Raw genomic sequence first — 26,601 nt, 5'->3', positions numbered from 1 at the left:
CCCTTTGATGTTTTGGAAGCTCTCTGTGGACCATGGCTTTTGCTGTGGGATGCTACTAGGAAAATTTCAGGAAAGACCAACTAGAGCCGCTGAACTTTATTTGGGGTTAATCAGAGGCACTTTAAATGATGGCAGGTGTATGCTGACTCCTACTTAACATGAATTTTAATGTGGTTTCTTAATTCTGAACACAGCTACATCCCTAGTTATAAGAGGGTGTGCACACTTTTGCAACCACATTAGTTTAGTCTTTTTTTTTTTCTTCTTTCCACCTAAAAGATTTCAGTTTGTTTTTCAATTGAGTGGTACAGTTTATAGGTCACATTAAAGGTTGAAAAAATTCTGAAATGATTTATCTTTGTCTCATTTTTTTACATCACAGAAACCTGACATTTTAACAGCGGTGTATAGACTTTGTATATCCACCGTGCATATCAAGATTGGTTCAGACCTGGGGGGGGGGAATTCTATCCGTACAGAAATCCTCTCTACCCCAAAATAGAGGGAAACACCCTGATGGTGGGTGTACCCTGCGCTGGAACCTACCCCTTATATCTCCTTAATACATCCTATAATGTCCATACACATCTCCTAAAAGATCATTTTTAATTCAGTTTTGAGTAGTACAACCAAGCAATATATCAAAGGATAAACTAAAGTTAAAAAAAAATCTTAATGTTATCCCCAGGTCTTCCATCCCTAAAGTTTCACTAGTGAAAAAGAATAATAACCAATCAACCTGAGGACTGGGGCATGGTTGCGCAAAAGGTCATGTGAAATCATTAAATCAACCAATTGTACCTCCTGGGTGAGGTTAACTTTTTTCCATTCAATTTTTGGGATTGGTCATTTTTATTCTCCACAAACACAGAAATATAGTGGCAAATCTGGGGGAGCTGCTCAACCCCTAACACTGTAGCGTGTTTTTCATTGGGGGAGCAGCCCCACCGCATGTGGACCGCAGCAAACGACTATCCCCAGCAAAAAAATGCATACGGTGGAGGATGTCGGCGCGGTCCACATGCACCACAAGGGCATTCTACACAAAACGGAGCATTGTGCGGATGAAAATATAATCATATAAATCACAGAAAAAATGCACCAAACGGATATGCCACTGACTATACTGGCTAGTCATAAATGCAGATATTAAAAGCTGAGACTTTTGCCAATATATTCCTGTCAGGAAAATATCGCTCCGATATTTTCCTGACAGGAATATATTGGAAAAAGTCTCAGCTTTTAATATCTGCATTTATGACTAGCCAGTATAGTCAGTGGCATATCCGTTTGGTGCATTTTTTCTGAGATTTATACATTTTTATTCTCCACCTGATAACGGATTTAGTCCTGCACTCTAACTTTTGGAATCAAAATTGACTAGAGAATATCTTACCATTTTTGATGTACTGAAAGGCCTGTTCCCTGCGCAGGAGTCCTAGTCTATGCCATTGGTTGCTGAAATCCAAGTAATGTGTGGCTATCAAGGAAGTTGTGATAGTGAGCATGTTTCCCTCACCAGATCCAACTGGAGCCTCTATCAGGTGGTCCAGATGGACACCATCAATGGATTCCTCTACCATTTCACCTACTGGGTGTCCTGGGTAAATGCAGAGATATACATCATGAGATCAGGGAAGGAAGAGTGCATATTTCAGGTTCTTCATTCTGTAGATGTGTCCTATATACTGTAGTAGTAGAATCAGCAAATCATTGCTCACCTTGGATGGTAATAATGGTGTCAACTTGTGTATTGGGAACAATATTTTGGGGATTTACTACAGAGATCCGCTCTTCTTGTACTCCTCCTGTATAAGAATCAGCAATAAGAAGAAATTAAAAGTTATCTGGACAAAACAAGAACTGTTAAGCAGTACATGACAATCATTTTAATATCTCTCCATCCCCCCCGAAAAAATTACTATCCCAAGTATATTTTAATACAATTACAAACCGTTTAGTCCTGGCTCCAAACCAACTGATTTCACCATCTGTGTCAGACGTCTTCCTTCTGGCTGGAGATAAAAAAGGAAATTAAATTGCAAGAAAATTGATACTGATCTTCTCTGACATGGTGATGAACAAAATGGGACATCTTTGCTACTAATTGTGAAGGCGCTTCCAACCTCCCTAAAGTCTTTTTTATGCATTCTGCATTAGTCTTTTGTGTCACAGCCCAATTGTGGGTTTAACTGAGCTGAATGCGCACCTACTTTATCTTGGGAGTAGCACTCCTTTGCACTTTTTCCCTTCCTATCCAATAGAGAGCCTTGATTAGGTGGTACATATAGGTGTGCTTGCTCCTCCTCCCATTGGTTGCTTGATGCACATGGAGGTTACTAGGAGCAGCACACCATATGTGCGGCGCCTGCGCTCCTGAACATAGAAGCCCAATGGCTTAGGTAGGTTTAGCGTAGGACCCGCCTGACCTGAGACCACCTTGGCGCTTGGTAGGCGGGCACAGATGTGTTTTGATCAAAATATATTGGCTAAGTGTCTCAGATTTGATTATATCAGAGTGAGGACTTTGTCCATATATAATGCTTGCATCTACTTTACTAAGTGCATTATCATCTTATTTCTGTGATTTTCTTTAACTGAGCTGAACTCACAATATCACAGATCCCTATGATGCTATGAGTTTGGATCCCTTAAACCTACATCCAGGCCATGACGCACATAAGTAATATAGATGTCTAATATGTCCTGAAGTTGAATGTGTGAATAGCCTCTAAAGCTGGAATCACACATGAAGATTGATGTAGAAGTTTATCTAGAAGTTTTCAATGTAGTTTTATAAACCAAGCCAGGACTGGTTCCACAAAGAATGAAAAGTACAAAAGAAACTGATTCTCCCATTCTCTTCTATCTTTTTTAAAAACGACAAAGTACTACCACAAATAATTGTAGCTTAAGGCCTCCTACGTTCAAACTCTTTTCCTGGGACCTTGGAGCATTTTTCTAACTGTCAAATGTGTTTTTACGGTGGTTTCAATTGGCTTTTTGGTGGAGTTTTTATTTAGTATTATTTTGTGCATAAATTTTTCTAGATGTTGCCTACAAATGCCTATGAAAAAACACCAGAAAAAACATTATCTAGATTATTCTGCATTTTGAAAAAACAAAACAACACTTATCCAAAAAAGCCACCAAAAGGCAATAAACCAAAACAACTTGTAGGTAGCGATTTTAAAAATGGATTGGCATATTGCAATAAATGTTAGATAGGTGTAGGTCCCACTTTTGGGACCCGCTCCTATTTCCAAACTTGGGCCCCCTAAGCAATGGAGAGTGTGCCTCCCTTGCTCAACCACCCCGTGTTTACTGTTGCCTAGTGCTGGCTCGGCTATTTCCAGCAGTCCCGCAGCAGTTAATGGAGAGGTGGCCACACTCACTCGTCTATTTTCAGAAGTCCCATAGCAATGAACGGAGAGGATGCCGCACTTCACACTCTCCTTCAAGTCAGAGCCCTGGCATAAACTAGCAATAACCTGGTTAAGGCATAACCTAGCAATGTGCCATAAATTGTAAGATGGAAGAACCCCTTTATTACTTCCGCATAGACAATTAGCATTTTTTCTTTCTTTTTTTTCTTGTAGAACCCGATATTTTAGATTGGTTTTGTGCACCAGAATGATTAAAAAGGTGCACATAATGTAATATATTGGCACATGCATGTCAATATCAGATAGGTGTGAGTGCAGGAAAGCCTTTGCTCATAGGTGTAACAAATTTATTTTAAAAATCCCACATCCTTAACGAATTGGGAGAACTTCAGGATTCATACTGTATGCAGTTAGTATGGTATACCCCTAGGTGGCAAACATTTGAGCAAAACCTTTGAAGCAAACACACTTCATACACCTTACAGGTAAAATTCGAAAAATTATCGTGCAAAAGTCCATTTATTTCAGTAATGCTAATTAAAAGGAATTGCATTAATGCAACTTAAAATTAGAATTTTATGAAAAGGTTCAATATTCTAGGCTTAAAGGGTGTCACACCCTTAGGGCTCATGCACACGACAGTATTGCTTTTTCAGTGTTTTGCGGTCAGTTTTTTATGGATCCGTTGTTCCGTTTTTTGTTTCCGCTGTGTCTCCGTTTCCTTTCCGTTTTTCCATTCCGTTTTTCCATATGCCATATACAGTATACAGTAATTACATAGAAAAAATTGGGCTAGGCATAACATTTTCAATAGATGGTTCAGCAAAAACGGAACGGATATGGAAGACATACGAATGCTTTTCCATATGTGTTCAGTTTTTTTTGCGGACCCATTGACTTGAATCGAGCCAAGCACCGTGATTTGTGGACAAGAATAGGACATGTTCTATCTTTTCACGGCACGGAAATACTGAAATACTGAAACGGAATGCAAACGGAGACACTTCAGTATTTTTTGCTGAACCATTGAAATGAATGGTTCAGTATATGTTCCGCATACTGAACTAAAAAAACGTCCAGTATACTGAACGCAAAATACTGTCGTGTGCATGAGCCCTTAGAAAAGGGGACCTGAGATTGTGACTTTGGGGTTTCATAAGCTGTAAACCATAATCATCCAAATTATAACAAATAATGGCTTGAACTATCTTGCTTTGCATGTAATGAGTCTCATATGTTAATTTCACCTTTTAAGTTGGATTACTGAAAAAAATGAACTTTGCACGATATTCAAATTTTTCGAGTTTCACCTGTAGATCAATGAAGCCACATCCACAAAACTATACCTTTTCTTCAAATGACAAGCATGGCATACGGACAAGTAAATTTGGCTAACTCATTGTTTATTGCATCAAAAAATTGGCATAGCCAAGATTTTGGTGCAAGTTTGGTGATGTTTTTAATATAGTTTTTATGGTGTTTTTGTCTGCAGGCAGTTTATAGAAAAATAGAAAACACTACAAACAATCTGATTTGTGTTTTTTTTAATGGTATTTGGGGATCAGTGGCACTTTTTTCAAAAGATGGCATCCCCTGGATACAGAGGTTTTCTCTGCCAGTTTTGCAAAGACTTCTCTATCACACAACATGAAAAACATAAAAAACATTATAGACGCCAATAGAGATGAGCAAATCGATTCTAATCAAATTACACCCGAATTATTGGAATTCCAAATTTAAATTTGTGTCCAATTCTAAACAATTTCTAAAAATCACAGCTGTTTTTCAGATCAGAATACAGGAAAGATAGAGAGATCACATGAACCTAGTAAACGTGTGTGCATACCCCCTGGCAGAGGTTTGCGAAAACAAAATGTACAACAAATACTACAGTGCAGCTTATTTTTATAGGATGTTTGTTACCACCAGCAATCATGTGTTTACCCATAACCATAAAGACTGCTGTCACTTACAATTACAAATGCCGGCTTGGCATTAAGAGCTTGAAATTATTTGAATACAGTCCTAAGAGACCTTAGAGAGTAGTCATCGAGGATTTTTCAAGTCAAACTGAGCACTTTCGATTCGGTTTACATATATTTGGACCTGAATCCAATTGCTCAATTGATGTGGCCGAATCTAACCCAAATCGACCAAATTTTAAGAAATTTGCACATCACCAGATGCCACCATAATTTAATTATAAAAACCTTATGTAAAATTCTTGGGACCACTGACTTTTTGTAAAAGCAAAAACATTTAAAAAAGCAAAAAAAATGTGCCAAGGCTAGAATATGGATTCAGCAGCATGGAGAAGTTTTTCCCTTATACAGTATAATTGCACTAAGCCATAACACATAAAAAAAGAAAAACTGTGTTAAAAATTGACACAAACTCTACATGTGAGCTCCCAATCTTAAAGTGGTTTTCCAAGACTCAAAAGAATTTTGGTAAAACAAGCCTTATCCACCACCGTTCCTGCACTTTTGCTCCAGCGCACACAGCTGATCTTTTTTTATGGCTCTGCAGTGAAGATTCACAACCATTGACCACTGCAGTCAATCACTGGCCTCAGCCATCATGAGCAGTAGTTGAACACATCACGGCTACACATTATGAGAGTATTAGACAGGTGAGTTCAGTTTATTTTGCTATTTTATAACACTTTCTCCCTTAACCTAAATGTGGGGGGTTTCAGAAAACCTCTAACTACTTTAATGTTCGCTAAATCCTACTACACACTGCACAGATGTGAGCAGGAGGTTTTACTGCCGCATAAGTAGTCCACTGTAGCTCCATACTACAGAGCCAAAAGAACGCTATGTGCTAACATATGTTTCTGTATGGACATAAAAACACCTTTGTAACATACATGTGGAGGCATACAGGAGTATAGGGGGGGGGGGTCACACTGGACTCTATGGCTTCCTACAACTCAGAGGTTGCATGGAACCATACAATTACCATCTACATGGTGGAAGGTTGTTGATCGTGCATGTAATCAAATTCATTACTACATTACACCTACATAAAGGGATGTCACTAAGATTACATCTTTCTTTGTTACTTACCACAACAAACAGTTTTTTCTGTACACCATCAGATAAATATTCGCTAGTTGCCTTTACTTCAATGTCATGATTTCCCAGGGTTAGCGGTATAACGATAAATGGAACAACCACAGATGAATAAGGTTGTATCTCCACTTCTTGTCGGAACTTCTTCTTGGCACTAGAAAGACTGCAGAAGTTTTTATTGTAGGTCCAATGTACACGGACCTAAACCAAAGACAACAAGATGACTAGAGATGAACGAAGGTTTCAAAAATTCTATTTGGTCTTGTGCCAAATATTTCCCAAAAATTTACTTTGTTACATATTAATTAGTCATGAAGTGCATTAAATTAGGTCTATCCAGGCCTGAAGTCAAACTTTAGGGATAATGTGTCTTGGTGTACGTCACTGATCAGTGCAGCAACATGCATAGCTAGCCCTTTCTGGTAAAGAAACATTTACTGTGCGTCATAATGGCAGGCAGCAAAAGAAAAGACCGGCACTCACTTAATCTTCTGATAATTCAATCGCTTTATTCGCCACATACAGGGTATTCTGTGACGCTCATTTCGGCTCTGATGCGAGCCTTTCTCAAACAAATAGTATACAAAAATCAAACAGTGTACACGGTTTAAATAGACCGCCTAAGCGGAAATGACATCAGGTAGTCATAGTCATCAATCAAACAAACAAAGTGAAACAAAAAATCAGAAACACGTGAGAAGCAGCCCAACTGCAGCAGCATCAATCAAAGCAGTAGTAATTGACGATCATGCAAAATTCTCTAAATTCTAAATGATCATGGAAACTTGCAGTTCAGATGATGCGGTTGGGGGTTCCTCACGTTTTCTGAAAAAATGCAAACAAATTCATTCAAGGTTAAAATATATATACAATAGGGCTTGGAAATTTACAGGAAGCTATTCAAATCATACTCCCGGTTTAACCCCATGGGTTCCAATGTCTGCAATGTGTGGATCCAATAGGATTCACGTTTTTTCAACATCTTCAACCGATTCCCACCTCTCCGGGGTTGTGTTACCTGCTCAATTATTTGGAAGCGCAATTGCGCAATATTATGCTTACAGCGATCAAAGTGGTAAGGAACCGGTAGAAGCAAGTTGTTTTTTTCTTATGGTGGACTTATGTTTAGAAAAGCGATCTTTCATTCGCATAGATGTTTCACCTATGTATAAAAGTCCACAAGGGCACTTGAGTAAATATATAATAACACTGCTGTTACATGTGAACAGACCCCTAACTGGGAATCGCTTGCCTGTGTGAGGGTGTGTGAAATATTCCCCTTTAATTACACTTGAACAATGTATACACCCCAGGCAAGGAAACGTGCCCTTTCTAGGAGTTGATAAGGTCTGTTGACGCTTCTCAGTTTGAGCACTGCCCACATCGGCCCTTACCACCATGTCGCGAATATTTTTATTACGTTTATAACATAATAAAGGAGGACTCTTAAATTCCCCAATAGAGGGGTATGCTCGGGACAAAATATTCCAGTGTCTGGAAAAAATGTAGCGACATTTATTAACCCATGGGTGAAACTAAGTAACAAATGGAACACGCAACCCCCTGGACTCCTGTTTAGGGGTCAAGGAGATAACCTTACTCCTCTCACTACCTAGCAGTGCGGTGGGATAACCTCTATTTTCAAATCTCATAGACATTTCATCAAGACGTTTTTCTTTCACCTCAACATCGGATACAATCCTACGTACCCTCTGAAACTGGGAATGGGGTAACGCTTTTTTTACTGTGGGGGGATGATAGCTAGAGAAATGAAGAAGGGAATTTCTATCGGTGTTTTTGATATACAGATCGGTCACAATCGACCCATTCTAACCCTTAATGACCAGGGTGTCCAGGAAATTAATTTCATGATCATTGTAATGCAGAGTAAACTGCAGCTCAGGCCAGACCGAGTTCAGATAATCAGCAAAATCACGAAGGGATCGAATGCCGCCCTGCCACACGCAAAACACGTCATTGACGAATCTTCGCCCAAAAATACAATGAATTTTGAACAGATCATTACTGTAAATATATTTATCTTCAAACCATGACATGTACGAATTTGCGTATGGCGGTGCGGCATTCGAGCCCATCGCGGTCCCACAGCACTGCTGGTAATAGGTATCCTGAAATAAAAAATAGTTTTCATTTAAAATGATTTCAAGTAGTTTCAGAAAAAATTGTTTAGCACCTTCAGTGTGAGAGGAGAAGGATAAAAGCCACTCAACAGCCCGTATACCTTTCCAGTGGACAATCGAAGTGTACAGTGAACATACATCAAAGGTTACTAATAAGTCATCGTCCTGTAACACCAGGGTCCCAACCTCACGCAAAAGTCAAGGATTTGTGCACTTTGGGCAGTGAGTAGAACACCAGCGTTACAGGATGATGATTAATCAAATACTCCCCTAATTTGGGGTCAATAATCTGCTGTGAAATAAATGTATCCACCAAAGTGCACAATTTCTTTTTGATAGTAAACACTGGATCACCATCCAGAGGGCGATATACATCAACGTTAGCCAACTGACCCAGGATCTCCCCAACATAATATTCTTTGTCTATCAGGACAAGAGCACCCCCCTTGTCAGCAGGTTTGAAAACCAAGCTATTGTCTTGTATCAAATTATCAATAGCCTGTCTTTCAAGTCACGACAAATTGTGGCTTACATGAAACCCGCTTTGTCGCATTTCCTGTAATGATTGTGAGATATCACGTTGGACCAATGAAATACAGTCATGTGAAAAAATTAGGACACCCTTTGAAAGCATGTGGTTTTTTGTAACATTTTTAATAAAAGGTTATTTCATCTCCGTTTCAACAATACAGAGAGATTAAAGTAATCCAACTAAACAAAGAAAACTGAAGAAAAGTCTTTTCAAGATCTTCTGTAAATGTCATTCTACAAAAATGCCTATTCTAACTGAGGAAAAAGATAGGACACCCTCACATGTATTCCCTCTTAAATTGGCTCAGATCTCACACAGGTATATCACACCAGGTGCACATAATTAGTAGATCGTTACTCTGCATGTTGAATGAGGCTTGCCCTATTTAAACCTCAGACATTTAGTTTGGTGTGCTCCTGACTGTTGAAGTGAGAGTGAGCACCATGGTGAGAGCAAAAGAGCTGTCAGAGGACTTCAGAAAAAAGATTGTAGCAGCCTATGAGTCTGGGAAGGGATTTAAAAAGATCTCAAAAGATTTTGAAATCAGCCATTCCACTGTCCGGAAGATAGTCTACAAGTGGAGGGCTTTCAAAACAACTGCCAACATGCCCAGGACTGGTCGCCCCAGCAAGTTCACCCCAAGAGCAGACCGCAAGATGCTAAAAGAGGTCTCCAAAAACCCTAAAGTGTCATCTCGAGAACTACAGCAGGCTCTGGCTACTGTTGATGTAGAAGTACATGCCTCTACAATCAGAAAGAGACTGTACAAGTTTAACTTGCATGGGAGGTGTGCAAGGAGGAAACCTTTGCTTTCCAAGAGAAACATCGAGGCCAGACTGACATTTGCCAGAGATAAAGTTGACAAAGACCAGGACTTCTGGAATAATGTTCTTTGGACAGATGAGTCCAAAATTGAATTATTTGGACACAACAGCAGAGGACATGTTTGGCGTAAACCAAACACAGCATTCCAAGAAAAGAACCTCATACCAACTGTGAAGCATGGAGGTGGAAGTGTCATGGTTTGGGGCTGCTTTGCTGCAGCAGGACCTGGTCAGCTCACCATCATAGAATCCACGATGAATTCTACTGTGTATCAGAAGGTGCTTGAAGAACATGTGAGACCATCAGTTAGAAAATTAAAGCTGAAGCGGAACTGGACCATGCAACATGACAATGACCCAAAACATACTAGTAAATCAACCAAAGATTGGCTGAAAAAGAAGAAATGGAGAGTCCTGGAATGGCCAAGTCAAAGTCCAGATTTGAATCCCATTGAGATGCTGTGGGGTGACTTGAAAAGGGCTGTACGTGCAAGAAACCCCTCAAACATCTCACAGCTGAAAAAGTTCTGCATTGAGGAGTGGGGTAAAATTTCCTCAGACCGATGTCGAAGACTGGTAGATGGCTACAAGAACCGTCTCACTGCAGTTATTTCAGCCAAAGGAGGTAACACTCGCTATTAGGGGCAAGGGTGTCCTATCTTTTTCCTCAGTTAGAATAGGCATTTTTGTAGAATGACATTTACAGAAGATCTTGAAAAGACTTTTCTTCAGTTTTCTTTGTTTAGTTGGATTACTTTAATCTCTCTGTATTGTTGAAACGGAGATGAAATAACCTTTTATTAAAAATGTTACAAAAAAACACATGCTTTCAAAGGGTGTCCTAATTTTTTCACATGACTGTAAATGTTTCAACAGAATGATAACATTTTGGTGGTTGAAAGTGACTCTTTGTTCTCAATCCAAAATCCTTTAATGATAAGCAAGTATCATCCGCCCTCACTCTACTTGCGCATATTTCAACATTAGTAGATTGCATACTTGAAAAGTGTGCCTTAAGCCGAATATTTCGGAAAAAACGCTGACAGTCCATATCGAATTCAAAACTGTCCAACAGACTAGTTGGGCAAAACGATAGTCCCTTCTCGAGTATATGCAATTGAAGTGGACTCAAGCTTTTAGAAGATATATTAAATATTAAGGTATCATCTCTACCTGAGAGCGCGTTGTCCGCAGTGCATCGATGCCGCCGATAATGACGTCCTGCTCGTCTAGTGTTCTTCTTGACTGGGGTCTTTGCCTCCTTCTGCCTAAAAAAGTCGTACGTGGAGCTCCAATTGTGGAATCGCTTCCAGATCCGAATGACATCGAGGCTACCCGACGCTGCGGCCGGGTGAATAATGGAGTGGCTGTGCCGGACAAATCTTGCCATTTATACACACGTTTGTTCTGATAATCTTCAGAATCTCTGATGAATTTTTGGAGTTTGGTGCTTAAGATCAGCGCCAATTTTCTCCACTTTAGATTTTAAGGCAATTAATTCATCCGCGGGTAGCGCGTCTTTCAGTTGCGTCTCAATTGTCGCAATTTTTTGCTTACTAGCCGTGATAGCTTCAGGAGGCGAGGTGAGGAGATTAACCTCCTGGGAATTACATGTCTCTACACTCGCTGAATATTGCCACCTGCATCGTATCCCACGGGGACTGCGAGTTCATCTGAGACCCACATTCTTTTGCGACAACATTGATTATTGTACCAACTTTTCAAATATACTGAATAAGTGTTCAATGGACCTTATGGTATTAACCATCAAATATTTGACTGAAGCTATCACGGCTAGTAAGCAAAAAATTGCGACAATTGACGCGCTACCCGCGGATGAATTAATTGCCTTAAAATCTAAAGTGGAGAAAATTGGCGCTGATCTTAAGCGGGACATTGAAAGCACCAAACGCCAAAAATTCATCAGAGATTCTGAAGATTATCAGAACAAACGTGTGTATAAATAGCAAGATTTGTCCGGCACAGCCACTCCATTATTCACCCGGCCGCAACGTCGGGGAGCCTCGATGTCATCCGGATCTGGAAGCGATTCCACCATTGGAGCTCCACGTACGACTTTTTTAGGCAGAAGGAGGCAAAGACCCCAGTCAAGAAGAACACTAGACGAGCAGGACGTCATTATCGGCGGCATCGATGCACCGCGGACAACGCGCTCTCAGGTAGAGATGATACCTTAATATTTAATATCTCTTCTAAAAGCTTGAGTCCACTTCAATTGCATATACTCGAGAAGGGACTATCGTTTTGCCCAACTAGTCCGTTGGACAGTTTTGAATTCGATATGGACTGTCAGCGTTTTTCCGAAATATTCGGCTTAAGGCACACTTTTCAAGTATGCAATCTACTAATGTTGAAATATGCGCAAGTAGAGTGAGGGCGGATGATACTTGCTTATCATTAAAGGATTTTGTATTGAGAACAAAGAGTCACTTTCAACCACCAAAATGTTATCATCCTGTTGAAACATTTATTTCCTTGGTCCAACGTGATATCTCACAATCATTACAGGAAATGCGACAAAGCGGGTTTCATGTAAGCCACAATTTGTCATGACTTGAAAGACAGGCTATTGAGAATTTGATACAAGACAATAGCTTGGTTTTCAAACCTGCTGACAAGGGGGGTGCTCTTGTCCTGATGGACAAAGAATATTATGTTGGGGAGATCCTGGGTCAGTTGGCTAACGTTGATGTATATCGCCCTCTGGATGGTGAGCCAGTGTTTACTATCAAAAAGAAATTGTGCACTTTGGTGGATACATTTATTTCACAGCAGATTATTGACCCCAAATTAGGGGAGTATTTGATTAATCATCATCCTGTAACGCTGGTGTTCTACACACCGCCCAAAGTGCACAAATTCTTGACTCAGCCGCCGGGTCGTCCCATCGTGGCTTTAACCGACTCTATTTTATCTCCATCAGCGATCTTGCTTGAAAAAGTTATGACACCCCTCATTAAGAATATGCCATCTTTTTTGCTTGATACAAATCAGTTTTTGCGTGAGGTTGGAACCATGGTGTTACAGGACGATGACTTATTAGTAACCTTTGATGTATGTTCACTGTACACTTCGATCACTGTACACTGGAAAGGTATACGGGCTGTTGAGTGGCTTTTATCCTTCTCCTCTCACACTGAAGGTGCTAAACAATTTTTTCTGAAACTACTTGAAATCATTTTAAATGAAAACTATTTTTTATTTCAGGATACCTATTACCAGCAGTGCTGTGGGACCGCGATGGGCTCGAATGCCGCACCGCCATACGCAAATTCGTACATGTCATGGTTTGAAGATAAATATATTTACAATAATGATCTGTTCAAAATTCATTGTATTTTTTGGCGAAGATTCGTCGATGACGTGTTTTGCGTGTGGCGGGGCGGCATTCGATCCCTTCGTGATTTTGCTGATTATCTGAACTCGGTCTGGCCTGAGCTGCAGTTTACTCTGCATTACAATGATCATGAAATTAATTTCCTGGACACCCTGGTTATTAAGGGTTAGAATGGGTCGATTGTGACCGATCTGTATATCAAAAACACCGATAGAAATTCCCTTCTTCATTTCTCTAGCTATCATCCCCCCACAGTAAAAAAAGCGTTACCCCATTCCCAGTTTCAGAGGGTACGTAGGATTGTATCCGATGTTGAGGTGAAAGAAAAACGTCTTGATGAAATGTCTATGAGATTTGAAAATAGAGGTTATCCCACCGCACTGCTAGGTAGTGAGAGGAGTAAGGTTACCTCCTTGACCCCTAAACAGGAGTCCAGGGGGTTGCGTGTTCCATTTGTTACTAAGTTTCACCCATGGGTTAATAAATGTCGCTACATTTTTTCCAGACACTGGAATATTTTGTCCCGAGCATACCCCTCTATTGGGGAATTTAAGAGTCCTCCTTTATTATGTTATAAACGTAATAAAAATATTCGCGACATGGTGGTAAGGGCCGATGTGGGCAGTGCTCAAACTGAGAAGCGTCAACAGACCTTATCAACTCCTAGAAAGGGCACGTTTCCTTGCCTGGGGTGTATACATTGTTCAAGTGTAATTAAAGGGGAATATTTCACACACCCTCACACAGGCAAGCGATTCCCAGTTAGGGGTCTGTTCACATGTAACAGCAGTTTTATTATATATTTACTCAAGTGCCCTTGTGGACTTTTATACATAGGTGAAACATCTATGCGAATGAAAGATCGCTTTTCTAAACATAAGTCCACCATAAGAAAAAACAACTTGCTTCTACCGGTTCCTTACCACTTTGAACGCTGTAAGCATAATATTGCGCAATTGCGCTTCCAAATAATTGAGCAGGTAACACAACCCCAGAGAGGTGGGAATCGGTTGAAGATCTTGAAAAAACGTGAATCCTATTGGATCCACACATTGCAGACATTGGAACCCATGGGGTTAAACCGGGAGTATGATTTGAATAGCTTCCTGTAAATTTCCAAGCCCTGTTGTATATATATTTTAACCTTGAATGAATTTGTTTGTATTTTTTCAGAAAACGCGAGGAACCCCCAACCGCATCATCTGAACTGCAAGTTACCATGATCATTTAGAGAATTTTGCATGATCGTCAATTACTACTGCTTTGATTGATGCTGCTGCAGTTGGGCTGCTTCTCACGTGTTTCTGATTTTTTGTTTCACTTTGTTTGTTTGATTGATCACTATGACTACTTGATGTCATTTCCGCTTAGGCGGTCTATTTAAACCGTGTACACTGTTTGATTTTTGTATACCATTTGTTTGAGAAAGGCTCGCATCAGAGCCGAAACGCGCGTCACAGAATGCCCTGTATGTGGCGAATAAAGCGATTGAATTATCAGAAGATTAAGTGAGTGCCGGTCTTTTCTTTTGCTTATATTGGTGGGACTTCTGTCTCGGACTCGTGCACCACGCTTTCTGAACGGAGTGCCGGCTGATCATCATCCGGATAATGGCAGGCAGGTCACATATATAGATGTGCACATCATTGTACAGGTCATCAACATTCCTAGATGCATATAGCATCCTAAAGTAAAGCAAAAACAATTTTTTTATTTACCACAAAGTTGAAACAGATAGGAAAAAAACAAGAGCCAGAGGCCTTGCAGTTCGCTAAGAGAAGACCCTTGTCATGACAAACGAATAAACAACTGTGAAAACATAGTAGGAACTTACTCCTATTGGCCCACTGACCGCTAGGGAGGCATTTGTTTATCTGGGGCAGGGGACCAATCTGAGTGAATGCGAACCAGAAGTAAAGGAGACCAGTCTAAGGGAATGCATAGCAGGACTAAAGAACACCACAAAAAAAATAAAAAATTATTATTATTTATTTATTTTTCTTCTCCTTTTCGAAGTGAACAGATAACGTAGACCTATGGAATGTAACAAACCACCGAAGAAAGAAACACAAGCCTGAAAAGAAAGCAGCTATGCTTATAGGAAGAGCAGTATCAGAGCGGTGTGCTAGTTGCCCTAGTAAGAATACTGAGTAATCATAATGTAGCAATGAAAAGAAATGCAGCTTTAAATGGAAGCAGAGTATAAAACATAATGTAAGAACAAGTGGGTGCATGCAGCTCTGGATGCGAGTGGTGCCTAAAACATGGTATGGGCACAGCTCTGAGTATGAGCATGAAGAGCATGGTATAAAGCAGATCACCTGCATGGACTAACTAACACCCTGTGCCTAAATAACCCCCTTGGAAACCTTATGTACTGCCGACAGAAGGAAGCCAGCCACCGCCCATGGTCTGCTCCCCCTGACCGAGCCTAGTACTCCTTCCCCTGAGCCTAACTAAAGGCACGGCAGCCCGTGCCAGAGTTTATTGAAGATGAGGAGCAGGGACACGGTGTCCCCTGCACCTTTACACACAGCCGCGTGTGGAGCTCATGCCGCTCCCTGGCAGAGTGCACCAGTGCAGGGGAGCCCCCCTTCAGCCAGGGGCCGACCCACCACCGGCTGGACACTCGTACCACGTGGGGAGCAGCGCAGCACCCTGGCAATGTGCACTGGGGCAGCCCTTCCTTCACCATGTGTGCCGCGTGGGGAGCCGCACAGCTCCCTGGCAGAGTGCACCAGTGCGGGGGAGTCCCCCTTCAGCCAGGGGCTGACCCACCGCCGGCTGGACACTCGTACCGCGTGTGGAGCAGCGCAGCTCCATGGCAATGTGCACCGGGACAGGGGGACCCCTTCCTTTACCGTGGGCCCCACCCCCCGCCGGTTTGAATCGTGTGCCCCGTGGGGAGCCGCACAGCTCCCTGGCAGAGTGCACCAGTGCGGGGGTGCCGCCCCTCACCTAGGGGGCCGACCCACCGCCGGCTGGACACTCGTACCGCGTGGGGAGCAGCAAAGCTCCCTGGCAATGTGCACCGGGGCAGAGGGAGCCCTTCCTTTAACATGGGCCCCGTCCCCTGCCGGTTTGAATCGTGTGCCGCGTGGGGAGCCGCACAGCTCCCTGGCAGAGTGCACCAGTGCGGGGGTGCCCCCCCTCACCTAGGGGGCCAACCCCCTGCCGGCTGGGTACCCATACCGCGTGGGGAGCCGCACAGCTCCCTGGCATTGTGCTCCAGTGCGAGGGTGCCCGATCCTACCATGAATACCAGCGCCCTCTTGAGACATTCTGCCATCGCACAGCCGTAAGGAGCCTCCACACCATGCTGCTGTATCCTAGAGCTGACCCAGAGGTAGTGAAATCAGCTGCGTCAGCCTGGGCCCACTGGTGCCTATAAATAGCCTAGTAATCAGCCAGCCTGGGCCCACAGGTATGCATGAATAGCCTTGTAATCAGCCTCCCCTCCCACAAATGCAGCAATATCTTGCTTATACTTGCGATCTCCATTCATTATTTTTTCAACGCGAAATATCGGCAATATAATTTTCGCGTACGCTCATGCGCAAATGCACTATACAGTACCTAAATGTACTATAAAGAAAGTATATTGCTATATACCTTAACACCCCGCTTCAATCAGTTTTTTGGGGGGACAACTGGTATATCACACCAGTAGAAATTATTTGTTCCAATAACGCTTGTCCCTCTATATACCTGTAGTATCGCAGCAGAACCGCACACAACTGCCGCACAATACAAATGCACTATAATATACTTTCTAACATAACATGTACAAGGAAGGCAATCCATTAGACTATACATAAAGATAAAACGTAAACTTTAATAATGTTACTATGAGGGTCCATTCACACGTCCGTAAGTGTTTTGGGGATCCGCAAAACATGGACAGCGGCAATGTGCATTCTGCAATTTGCGGACCGCACATCGCCGGCACTATCACAGAAAATGCCTAATCTTGTCTGAAATTGCGGATAAGAATAGGACATAGAAACATAGAAACATAGAATGTGTCGGCAGATAAGAACCATTTGGCCCATCTAGTCTGCCCAATATATCTGAATCATATGAATAGTCCCTGGCCCTATCTTATATGAAGGATAGCCTTATGCCTATCCCATGCATGCTTAAACTCCTTCACTGTATTTGCCGCTACCACTTCTGCAGGAAGGCTATTCCATGCATCCACTACTCTCTCAGTAAAGTAATACTTCCTTATATTACTTTTAAACCTTTGCCCCTCTAATTTAGAACTGTGTCCTCTTGTGGTAGTTTTTCTTCTTTTAAATATGCTCTCCTCCTTTACCGAGTTGATTCCCTTTATGTATTTAAAAGTTTCTATCATATCCCCTCGGTCTCTTCTTTCTTCCAAGCTATACATATTAAGGTCTTTTAACCTTTCCTGGTAAGTTTTATCCTGCAATCCATGGACCAGTTTAGTAGCTCTTCTCTGAACTCTCTCTAGAGTATCTATATCCTTCTGGAGATATGGTCTCCAGTACTGCGCACAATACTCCAAGTGAGGTCCCACCAGTGATCTGTAGAGCGGCATAAGCACTTCACTCTTTCTACTGCTTATACCTCTCCCTATACATCCAAGCATTCTGCTGGCATTTCGTGCTGCTTTATTACATTGTCTTCCCACCTTTAAGTCTTCTGAAATAATTACTCCTAAATCCCTTTCCTCAGATACTGAGGTCAGGACTGTGTCAAATATTCTATATTCTGCCCTTGGGTTTTTACGCCCCAGGTGCATTATCTTGCACTTATCCACATTAAATTTCAGTTGCCAGAGTTCTGACCATTCTTCTAGTTTTCCTAAATCCTTTTCCATTTGGCGTTTCCCTCCAGGAACATCAACCCTGTTACATATCTTTGTGTCATCAGCAAAAAGACAAACCTTACCATCGAGGCCTTTTGCAATATCACTTATGAAGATATTAAACAAAATTGGTCCCAGTACAGATCCCTGTGGAATCCCACTGGTAACATGACCTTGTTTTGAATGTTCTCCATTGACTACAACCCTCTGTTGTCTGTCACTCAGCCACTGCCTAATCCACTCAACAATATGGGAGTCCATGCTCAATAACTGCAGTTTATTGATAAGTCTTCTATGTGGGACAGTGTCAAAAGCCTTACTAAAATCTAGATATGCGATGTCTACTGCACCTCCACCGTCTATTATTTTAGTCACCCAGTCAAAAAAATCTATAAGATTTGTTTGACATGATCTCCCTGAAGTAAACCCATGCTGTTTTTCATCTTGCAATCCATGGGATTTTAGATGTTCCACAATCCTATCCTTTAATAGGGTTTCCATTAATTTGCCTACTATTGATGTCAGACTCACTGGTCTATAGTTGCTCGATTCCTCCTTACTACCTTTCTTGTGAATGGGCACGACATTTGCCAATTTCCAATCTTCCGGGACGACTCCTGTTACATGTTCTATTTTTTTGCGGAAACGGAAGCACGGATGCGGAAGTGCGGATCCGCAAATGCGGATAGAGCATTCCAGCCCCATTGAAAATGAATGGGTCTGTACCAGCTTCGCAAAATTGCGGAACGGATGCAGACCCATTTTCCGGACGTGTGAATGGAAAATATATCCCTCAAAATGAAAATAAATAAAATTATTAAAGTTAAGCAAAAATCCTAGATGTGGTAGGCAATAAGTGATCGGCAGCACTAAATCAGGTGCTTGGCGGCACCAAATCAGAAACCATATGTCCTACCACAATCCGGGGGGTTCCAGTGCACATCCATGAATCCCGGAGGGAAAGCAAAAAACATTTATCCCTGGGCTAGATGATGATGTGGTATTGAAGGACAGGGTGGGCAAAGAACTGTCCCTGATATTGCCCTACGGGGGGTGCTATTATGGCCCTAATAGCCTAACCACAGACCACCTGTTCTGATAAGAGCGACCCCATCCGGAACCTTACCCTATATAAAAATGGCCCTAGTAAGCCCCATAGCCCCTAGGCCCCTGACTTCCAGGTGATTACTATATACATCTATGTGTTTTTGACTCATTATAAAAGTATATTATAAGTATATCGCACCCCTCAGTGTGTCACACCTATCGATAGCACACCTATACTAGTGCTTAAAATGACTTTTGTGGCCCTATTAGCTAGCGTTTGGTGTCCCTAACAGCCTGTCCCTGCTCCACACAGAAACCTCTCCCTACACTGGCAAAACACTGAATGTAAAATGGTGGCCAGATCAGGTTTATTTGTAAGGTAGGGGGTATGTCCATGTGCTGAAATGTCTCAATTGGCTGTCCTGTACCACCTGATGGATGTGTCATGGGTCAAAGTTCTTCACAATGTAAAAGAATATGACGGGCACGAATATCTCCATATGTTCGCATTTTCTGCGAATTGCAAACACCCAAAGTTCGCCGCAAAATGACTGCCGGTCGAACTGCAAGGCCATCTCTATTTGTATGTATATATTTCAAGAGGGAGTCGCCTAATGGCACCATAATGATTGATATGTTAGTCAAACTCTGGTTTGACAGAATATAACATATCAAGTGACCAAGGTTGGTTTGCCCAAAATGACCGTGATTAGGTAATGTCAAATTCATTTGTATTGTCATTTTCCTATGTGTATGATCGCTATATACAGTTGCAAGAAAAAGTATGTGAACCCTTTGTAATGATATGGATTTCTGCACAAATTGGTCATAAAATGTGATCTGATCTTCATCTAAGTCACAACAATAGACAATCACAGTCTGCTTAAACTAATAACACACAAAGAATTAAATGTTACCATGTTTTTATTGAACACACCATGTAAACATTCACAGTGCAGGTGGAAAAAGTATGTGAACCCTTGGATTTAATAACTGGTTGAACCTCCTTTGGCAGCAAAAACTTCAACCAAACGTTTCCTGTAGTTGCAGATCAGACGTGCACAACGGTCAGGAGTAATTCTTGACCATTCCTCTTTACAGAACTGTTTCAGTTCAGCAATATTCTTGGGATGTCTGGTGTGAATCGCTTTCTTGAGGTCATACCACAGCATCTCAATCGGGTTGAGGTCAGGACTCTGACTGGGCCACTCCAGAAGGTGTATTTTCTTCTGTTTAAGCCATTCTGTTGTTGATTTACTTCTATGCTTTGGGTCGTTGTCCTGTTGCAACACCCATCTTCTGTTGAGCTTCAGCTGGTGGACAGATGGCCTTAAGTTCTCCTGCAAAATGTCTTAATAAACTTGGGAATTCATTTTTCTTTCGATGATAGCAATCCGTTCAGGCCCTGATGCAGCAAAGCTGCCCCAAACCATGATGCCCCACCACCATACTTCACAGTTGGGATGAGGTTTTGATGTTCGTGTGCTGTGCCTCTTTTTCTACACACATAGTGTTGTGTGTTTCTTCCAAACAACTCCACTTTGGTTTCATCTGTCCACAGAATATTTTGCCAGTACTGCTGTGGAACATCCAGGTGCTCATGTGCAAACTGTAAACGTGCAGCAATGTTTTTTTTTTTTGGGACAACAGTGGCTTCCTCTGTGGTATCATCCCATGAAATCCATTCTTGTTTAGTGTTTTACGTATTGTAGATTCGCTGACAGGGATGTTAGCATATGCCAGAGACTTTTGTATGTCTTTAGCTGACACTCTAGGATTCTTCTTCACTTCATTGAGCAGTCTGCGCTGTGCTCTTGCAGTCATCTTTACAGGACGGCCACTCCTAGGGAGAGTAGCAGCAATGCTGAACTTTCTCCATTTATAGACAATTTGTCTTACCGTGGACTGATGAACAGCAAGGCTTTTGGAGATACTTTTATAACCCTTTCCAGCTTTATGCAAGTCAACAATTCTTAATCGTAGGTCTTCTGAGAGCTCTTTTGTGCGAGGCATCATTCACATCAGGCAATGCTTCTTGTGAAAAGAAAACCCAAAACTGGTGTGTGTTTTTTTATAGGGCAGGGCAGCTGTACCCAACACCTCCAATCTCATCTCATTGATTGGACTCAAGTTGGCTGACACCTCATTCCAATTAGCTCTTGGAGATATCATTAGTCTATGGGTTCACATACTTTTTCCACCTGCACTGTGAATGTTTACATGGTATGTTCAATAAAAAACATGGTAATATTTAATTATTTGTGTGTTATTAGTTTAAGCAGACTGTGATTGTCTATTGTTGTTACTTAGATGAAGACCAGATCACATTTTATGACCAATTTGTGCAGAAATCCATATCATTCCAAAGGGTTCACATACTTTTTCTTGCAACTGTATGTATCCATATAGAAATCCATTCCAACTTTTAGTGAAATCCAAAGAAAAAAAGTTGGCCCACCCACTTTTGGGGTATAAAAGACAGAATATGGGGAATGGAGCTTGTTGCTCCGAAACACGTTTGGTACTATAAGCAACCCAAAAAAAAGACCACTGACCGAGCTGACACAGATGTCCTGTATACTGAATATACACTGCTCAAAAAAATAAAGGGAACACTTAAACAACACAATGTAACTCCAAGTCAATCACACTTCTGTGAAATCAAACTGTCCACTTAGGAAGCAACACTGAGTGACAATCAATTTCACATGCTGTTGTGCAAATGGGATAGACAACAGGTGGAAATTATAGCAATTAGCAAGACACCCCCAATAAAGGAGTGGTTCTGCAGGTGGTGACCACAGATCACTTCTCAGTTCCTATGCTTCCTGGCTGATGTTTTGGTCACTTTTGAATGCTGGCGGTGCTTTCACTCTAGTGGTAGCATGAGACGGAGTCTAGAACCCACACAAGTGGCTCAGGTAGTGCAGCTTATCCAGGATGGCACATCAATGCGAGCTGTGGGAAGAAGGTTTGCTGTGTCTGTCAGCGTAGTGTCCAGAGCATGGAGACGCTACCAGGAGACAGGCCAGTACATCAGGAGACGTGGAGGAGGCCATAGGAGAGCAACAACCCAGCATCAGGACCGCTACCTCCGCCTTTGTGCAAGGAGGAACAGGAGGAGCACTGCCAGAGCCCTGCAAAATGACCTTCAGCAGGCCACAAATGTGCATGTGTCTGCTCAAACGGTCAGAAACAGACTCCATGAGGGTGATATGAGGGCCCGACGTCCACAGGTGGGGGTTGTGCTTACAGCCCAACACCGTGCAGGACGTTTGGCATTTGCCAGAGAACACCAAGATTTGCAAATTCGCCACTGGCGCCCTGTGCTCTTCAGAGATGAAAGCAGGTTCACACTGAGCACATTACAGATGTGACAGAGTCTGGAGATGCCGTGGAGAACGTTCTGCTGCCTGCAACATCCTCCAGCATGAACGGTTTGGCATTGGGTCAGTAATGGTGTGGGGTGGCATTTCTTTGGAGGGCCACACAGCCCTCCATGTGCTCGCCAGAGGTAGCCTGACTACCATTAGGTACCGAGATGAGATCCTCAGACCCCTTGTGAGACCATATGCTGGTGCGGTTGGCCCTGGGTTCCTCCTAATGCAAGACAATGATAGACCTCATGTGGCTGGAGTGTGTCAGCAGTTCCTGCAAGATGAAGGCATTGATGCTATGGACTGGCCCACCCGTTCCCCAGACCTGAATCCAATTGAGCACATCTGGGACATCATGTCTCGCTCTATCCACCAACGTCACGTTGCACCACAGACTGTCCAGGAGTTGGCAGATGCTTTTGTCCAGGTCTGGGAGGAGATTCCTCAGGAGACCGTCCGCCACCTCATCAGGAGCATGCACAGGCGTTGTAGGGAGGTCATACAGGCACGTGGAGGCCACACACACTACTGAGCCTCATTTTAACTTGTTTTAAGGACATTACATCAAAGTTGGATCAGCCTGTAGTATGTTTTTCCACTTTATTTTGAGTGTGACTCCAAATGCAGACCTCCATGGGTTGAAAAATTTAATTTCCATTTTTTCATTTTTGTGTGATTTTGTTGTCAGCACATACAACTATGTAAAAAACAAAGTATTTCAGAATAATATTTAATTAATTCCGATCTAGGATGTGTTATTTTTGTGTTCCCTTTATTTTTTTGAGCAGTGTACTTTTATATAAATGAATAGACTTCAAAGAAGGTGAAGGACGGGGGCCTCCCATGGAGGCGGAATTGGGGTGCTGAAGTATTCACTTCAGATGGAAAAAAATTACTAATAATCTAAAAAACAAATATATAGCACTATAGCTAATTATTCTCGTGAATATCGCCACTTCGAGAATTTGCGAATATTTAGAATATAGTGCTATATATTCGTTATATCTAATATTCAACATTTTTTTCCATCTGAAGTCATGATTCCTCTGTGTTTAAGTGAATCATTGGCCCACAAGCAAGAAGCAAGGATGAATCATGTGTTCAGATGGAAAAAAAAAGCGAATATTCAATATAACGAATATATAGCACTATATTATAAATATTCGTGAATTCTCGAAATGGCAATATTCGCGAGAACAATTAGCTTTTTGAATATTCGTGCTCAATGCTAGCCACTACCTGCTGGTTGAGGTTCTGCTCCATGTCCTGCTACTGGGTGGTTTCTTCAGAAGGCAGGTGAAGAAAAGTGCTGATTAGAGACTACAGACTTAAGTTGCTGCTGATGGAGCTGGTGCTGCTCCTGCCCCCACCCCTCTCCAGCAGTAATGGCAGTGGAGTATAAGTTCAGAGAGTCCCCCTGGTTAGACCTTTGTTAGGATGGGTTATGGCACATGAAGGCAGCAACCAACCGACTACAAATGATGTCTTGATAGTAGTTGAGTTTTCCATCCCTCTCAGAAGGTGTAAAAAAGGCTCCCATTTTGGACTGGTGGCAAGGGTCTTACATTGTGGAGAGTAAAAAAGTCATCCCTCTGCTGAATTGTGATAATGCAGCTGTCACCATGCAAGTAACTCAGCATGCATCTTGCCTCCATCTCCACTGCATACTCCCATGGTCTTTTGGGGTCGTCTGTGTCGTCTTTGTCACCAGCCTATAGCTCCTCCTGTTTCTCCTTCTCCTCCTGCTTCTCTCCTGTCGCTTGCACAGATAACCCACCTAGTTATGTATAGAATTCCTGTGCATTTATGTCCTCCTCCTCGTCCTAATCCTCCTCCTGTGCCAGTTAAGCCTCCAAAGGGCTCAGGTGACCATGAGATGTAGGTGCCACGCCTTCTGGCCCCTTGACAGTCAGATTTATTAGCATTCCCTCCAGAACGTAAAAGAGTTGGAATTACATCCATCATGTAGTCCTGGCGACTGACAAATAAAGAGGCCTCCTCAAAGGGCCTGAGCAAACGGCAGGGGTCACACATGAGCTGCCATTGTCTAACTTTAAAGTTACACCGAGGAGTAGTCGTCTGTCTAAATCATCAAGAAATCGGTTACAGGCTTCGTCTGCTCATACAATCGGTCCAACATGTGAAGCGTGGAGTTCCAAAGTGTGGAAATGTTGCATATGAGGCGATGTTGGGGAACACCATTCTGCCTTTTCAGCTCAAGGATGCCACTTTCTGCATGGTAAGAGTGACTGAAGTGCGTGAACAGTTTCCTTGTCAACTGTAAGACGTCTTGCAGTTGTGAGGAAGACTTCAGGAACCGGGTGACAATAAGATTGAAGACGAGCGCCATACAGGCCAGTCCTCCATGACGCAACATAGACAGAATGTTCTTCCCGTTATCGGTGACCATGGTTCCTATCTCCAGTTAGCAAGGAGACAGTCAGGATTCGATTTTTTGGTTGATGATGCAGAGCATTTCCTCTCTGGTGTAACTGTTCGCCCAGACTGACCAGGTGCAGAAATATGTGACAACGCCATACTTTTCATAGATCGTATACTGGAGGACCACTATGAACAGTGCCTACAGTGGAGGCTGAAGACAACATGGAGGGTGAAGAGGCAGAGGAGCACATTGGCGCAGAAATCCCACAATTTCAATGCGGAGGCGGCATTGCCATCACCTGGCCAAATTGGTGGTGTGCCTGGACAGGAACTACATTTACCCAGTGGGTTGCAAAGGAAATATATGGTCCTTGACCGTAATTATAGCTCCACATGTCAGTGCTGGCATTAACTGTACCAGATGCTGACAGGCTCAAGGACTGGCTCACCTTCTGCTCAACATACATAGGGCTGGTACACCTTTTGCAGAGAAGTAATGATTGCTTGGGACTCTCCACATTGGGTGGGCACAAGCCATCAGTTCTCTGAAATGTTCAGAGTCCACAATATGAACTCTTTGCTATCGCCTCGGTGATCGATTGCTGGCGAAACACGACGAGGATTAGGAGGAGCATAAGGAGAAATACAGCAAGAGAAGGAATGACAGTTTCCTTCTGCTGAGGTTGCAGAGCCCTGACTGCTGGAGAAGGGGTGTGGTCTGCTGGGTGATGCAGTGGTTGCTGCTTCAGGATATACCACTATATTAGTGTCATGGTTTTCCTAGGCCACTTTATGTGATGATCCATATGTTTATGCAGGGCCGTGGTGCCAACATCAATACCAAGCATTACCTTCTGCACACATATCCTGCATACTACCACGCTGACATCTTCCAGCGACTTGATAAAAAAATTCCTGCACTGCTGAGTATGGCATCTTAACCCCACCACTCCATGTTGACTGCCTGATGCTGCCTTTATGAACCCGTGCACCGCTAGTTGTTTCCTGACAGGTGGGCTCCTGAGCAAATGGTCTACTGTCTGGTCATTACTTATGTCACTCTCACCAGTCTCATGGCCACATCCCTGACCACTCACAACACCTGCTCCCACCTGACTGTCATCATCGCTAGTTTCACACCTAAGGGAGGATGCAGCGGACCTCTCCTCCAAGTCTGTGCTGGCCTGTAGCTGCTGACTGTCCTCACTAAGCTCGTCCTCGCTAAAAAGCAGAGCAGAGCTGGCAGCATGCATTACTTCCCAAGCAGAAGTATCAGCAAAACAAAGCAACAGTTGAAAGACAAGTGAGGGCACAGAGGTCATTCCTGGGCCATGCCAACTAAATGTAGTGTCAGAGGAACCCACTGATTGCTGGCTGTGTGCATTTGTTGTCACCTGAGATTATGCTGAAGAGCGAGTCAAGCGTTCCAGTACAGATGGATTGTTGGTCAAAACATATCCGCTAGATGACAGTGGCAGCTCTAGCCAGATGGAGCGGCTGCTGCTACTTGTGCCGCTACAGAAACATTTTTGCCACTGCCTGTTCCTTTTGAGAGCCCAGGCAACTGTCTGATGGCCATAGTGTACAGTAACTGAATCCGTAATGTAACAGATTAAGTATGAATGGCGCAGCAGATAAACTAG

At 42.6% G+C, this 26,601-nt stretch overlaps 1 protein-coding gene across 1 annotated transcript in view; it reads right to left on the bottom strand.

Moving 5' to 3' along the window:
* LOC122925556 (venom factor-like) overlaps positions 1-26,601 on the bottom strand; it is a 482,939-nt gene that overhangs the window by 180,863 nt on the left and 275,475 nt on the right. The window contains exons 30-33 of the mRNA XM_044276914.1: positions 6,458-6,664; positions 1,955-2,015; positions 1,722-1,808; positions 1,397-1,600 (exon numbers count right to left, since the gene is read on the bottom strand). Of these exons, the coding sequence (XP_044132849.1) occupies positions 1,397-1,600; positions 1,722-1,808; positions 1,955-2,015; positions 6,458-6,664 (559 nt within the window). The remainder of the gene's footprint in view (positions 1-1,396; positions 1,601-1,721; positions 1,809-1,954; positions 2,016-6,457; positions 6,665-26,601) is intronic.

This window comes from Bufo gargarizans, chromosome 2, assembly GCF_014858855.1.
Source record: "Bufo gargarizans isolate SCDJY-AF-19 chromosome 2, ASM1485885v1, whole genome shotgun sequence".
Classification (NCBI taxonomy): Eukaryota; Metazoa; Chordata; class Amphibia; order Anura; family Bufonidae; genus Bufo; species Bufo gargarizans.
This window is presented reverse-complemented; position numbering and strand designations above follow the sequence as displayed.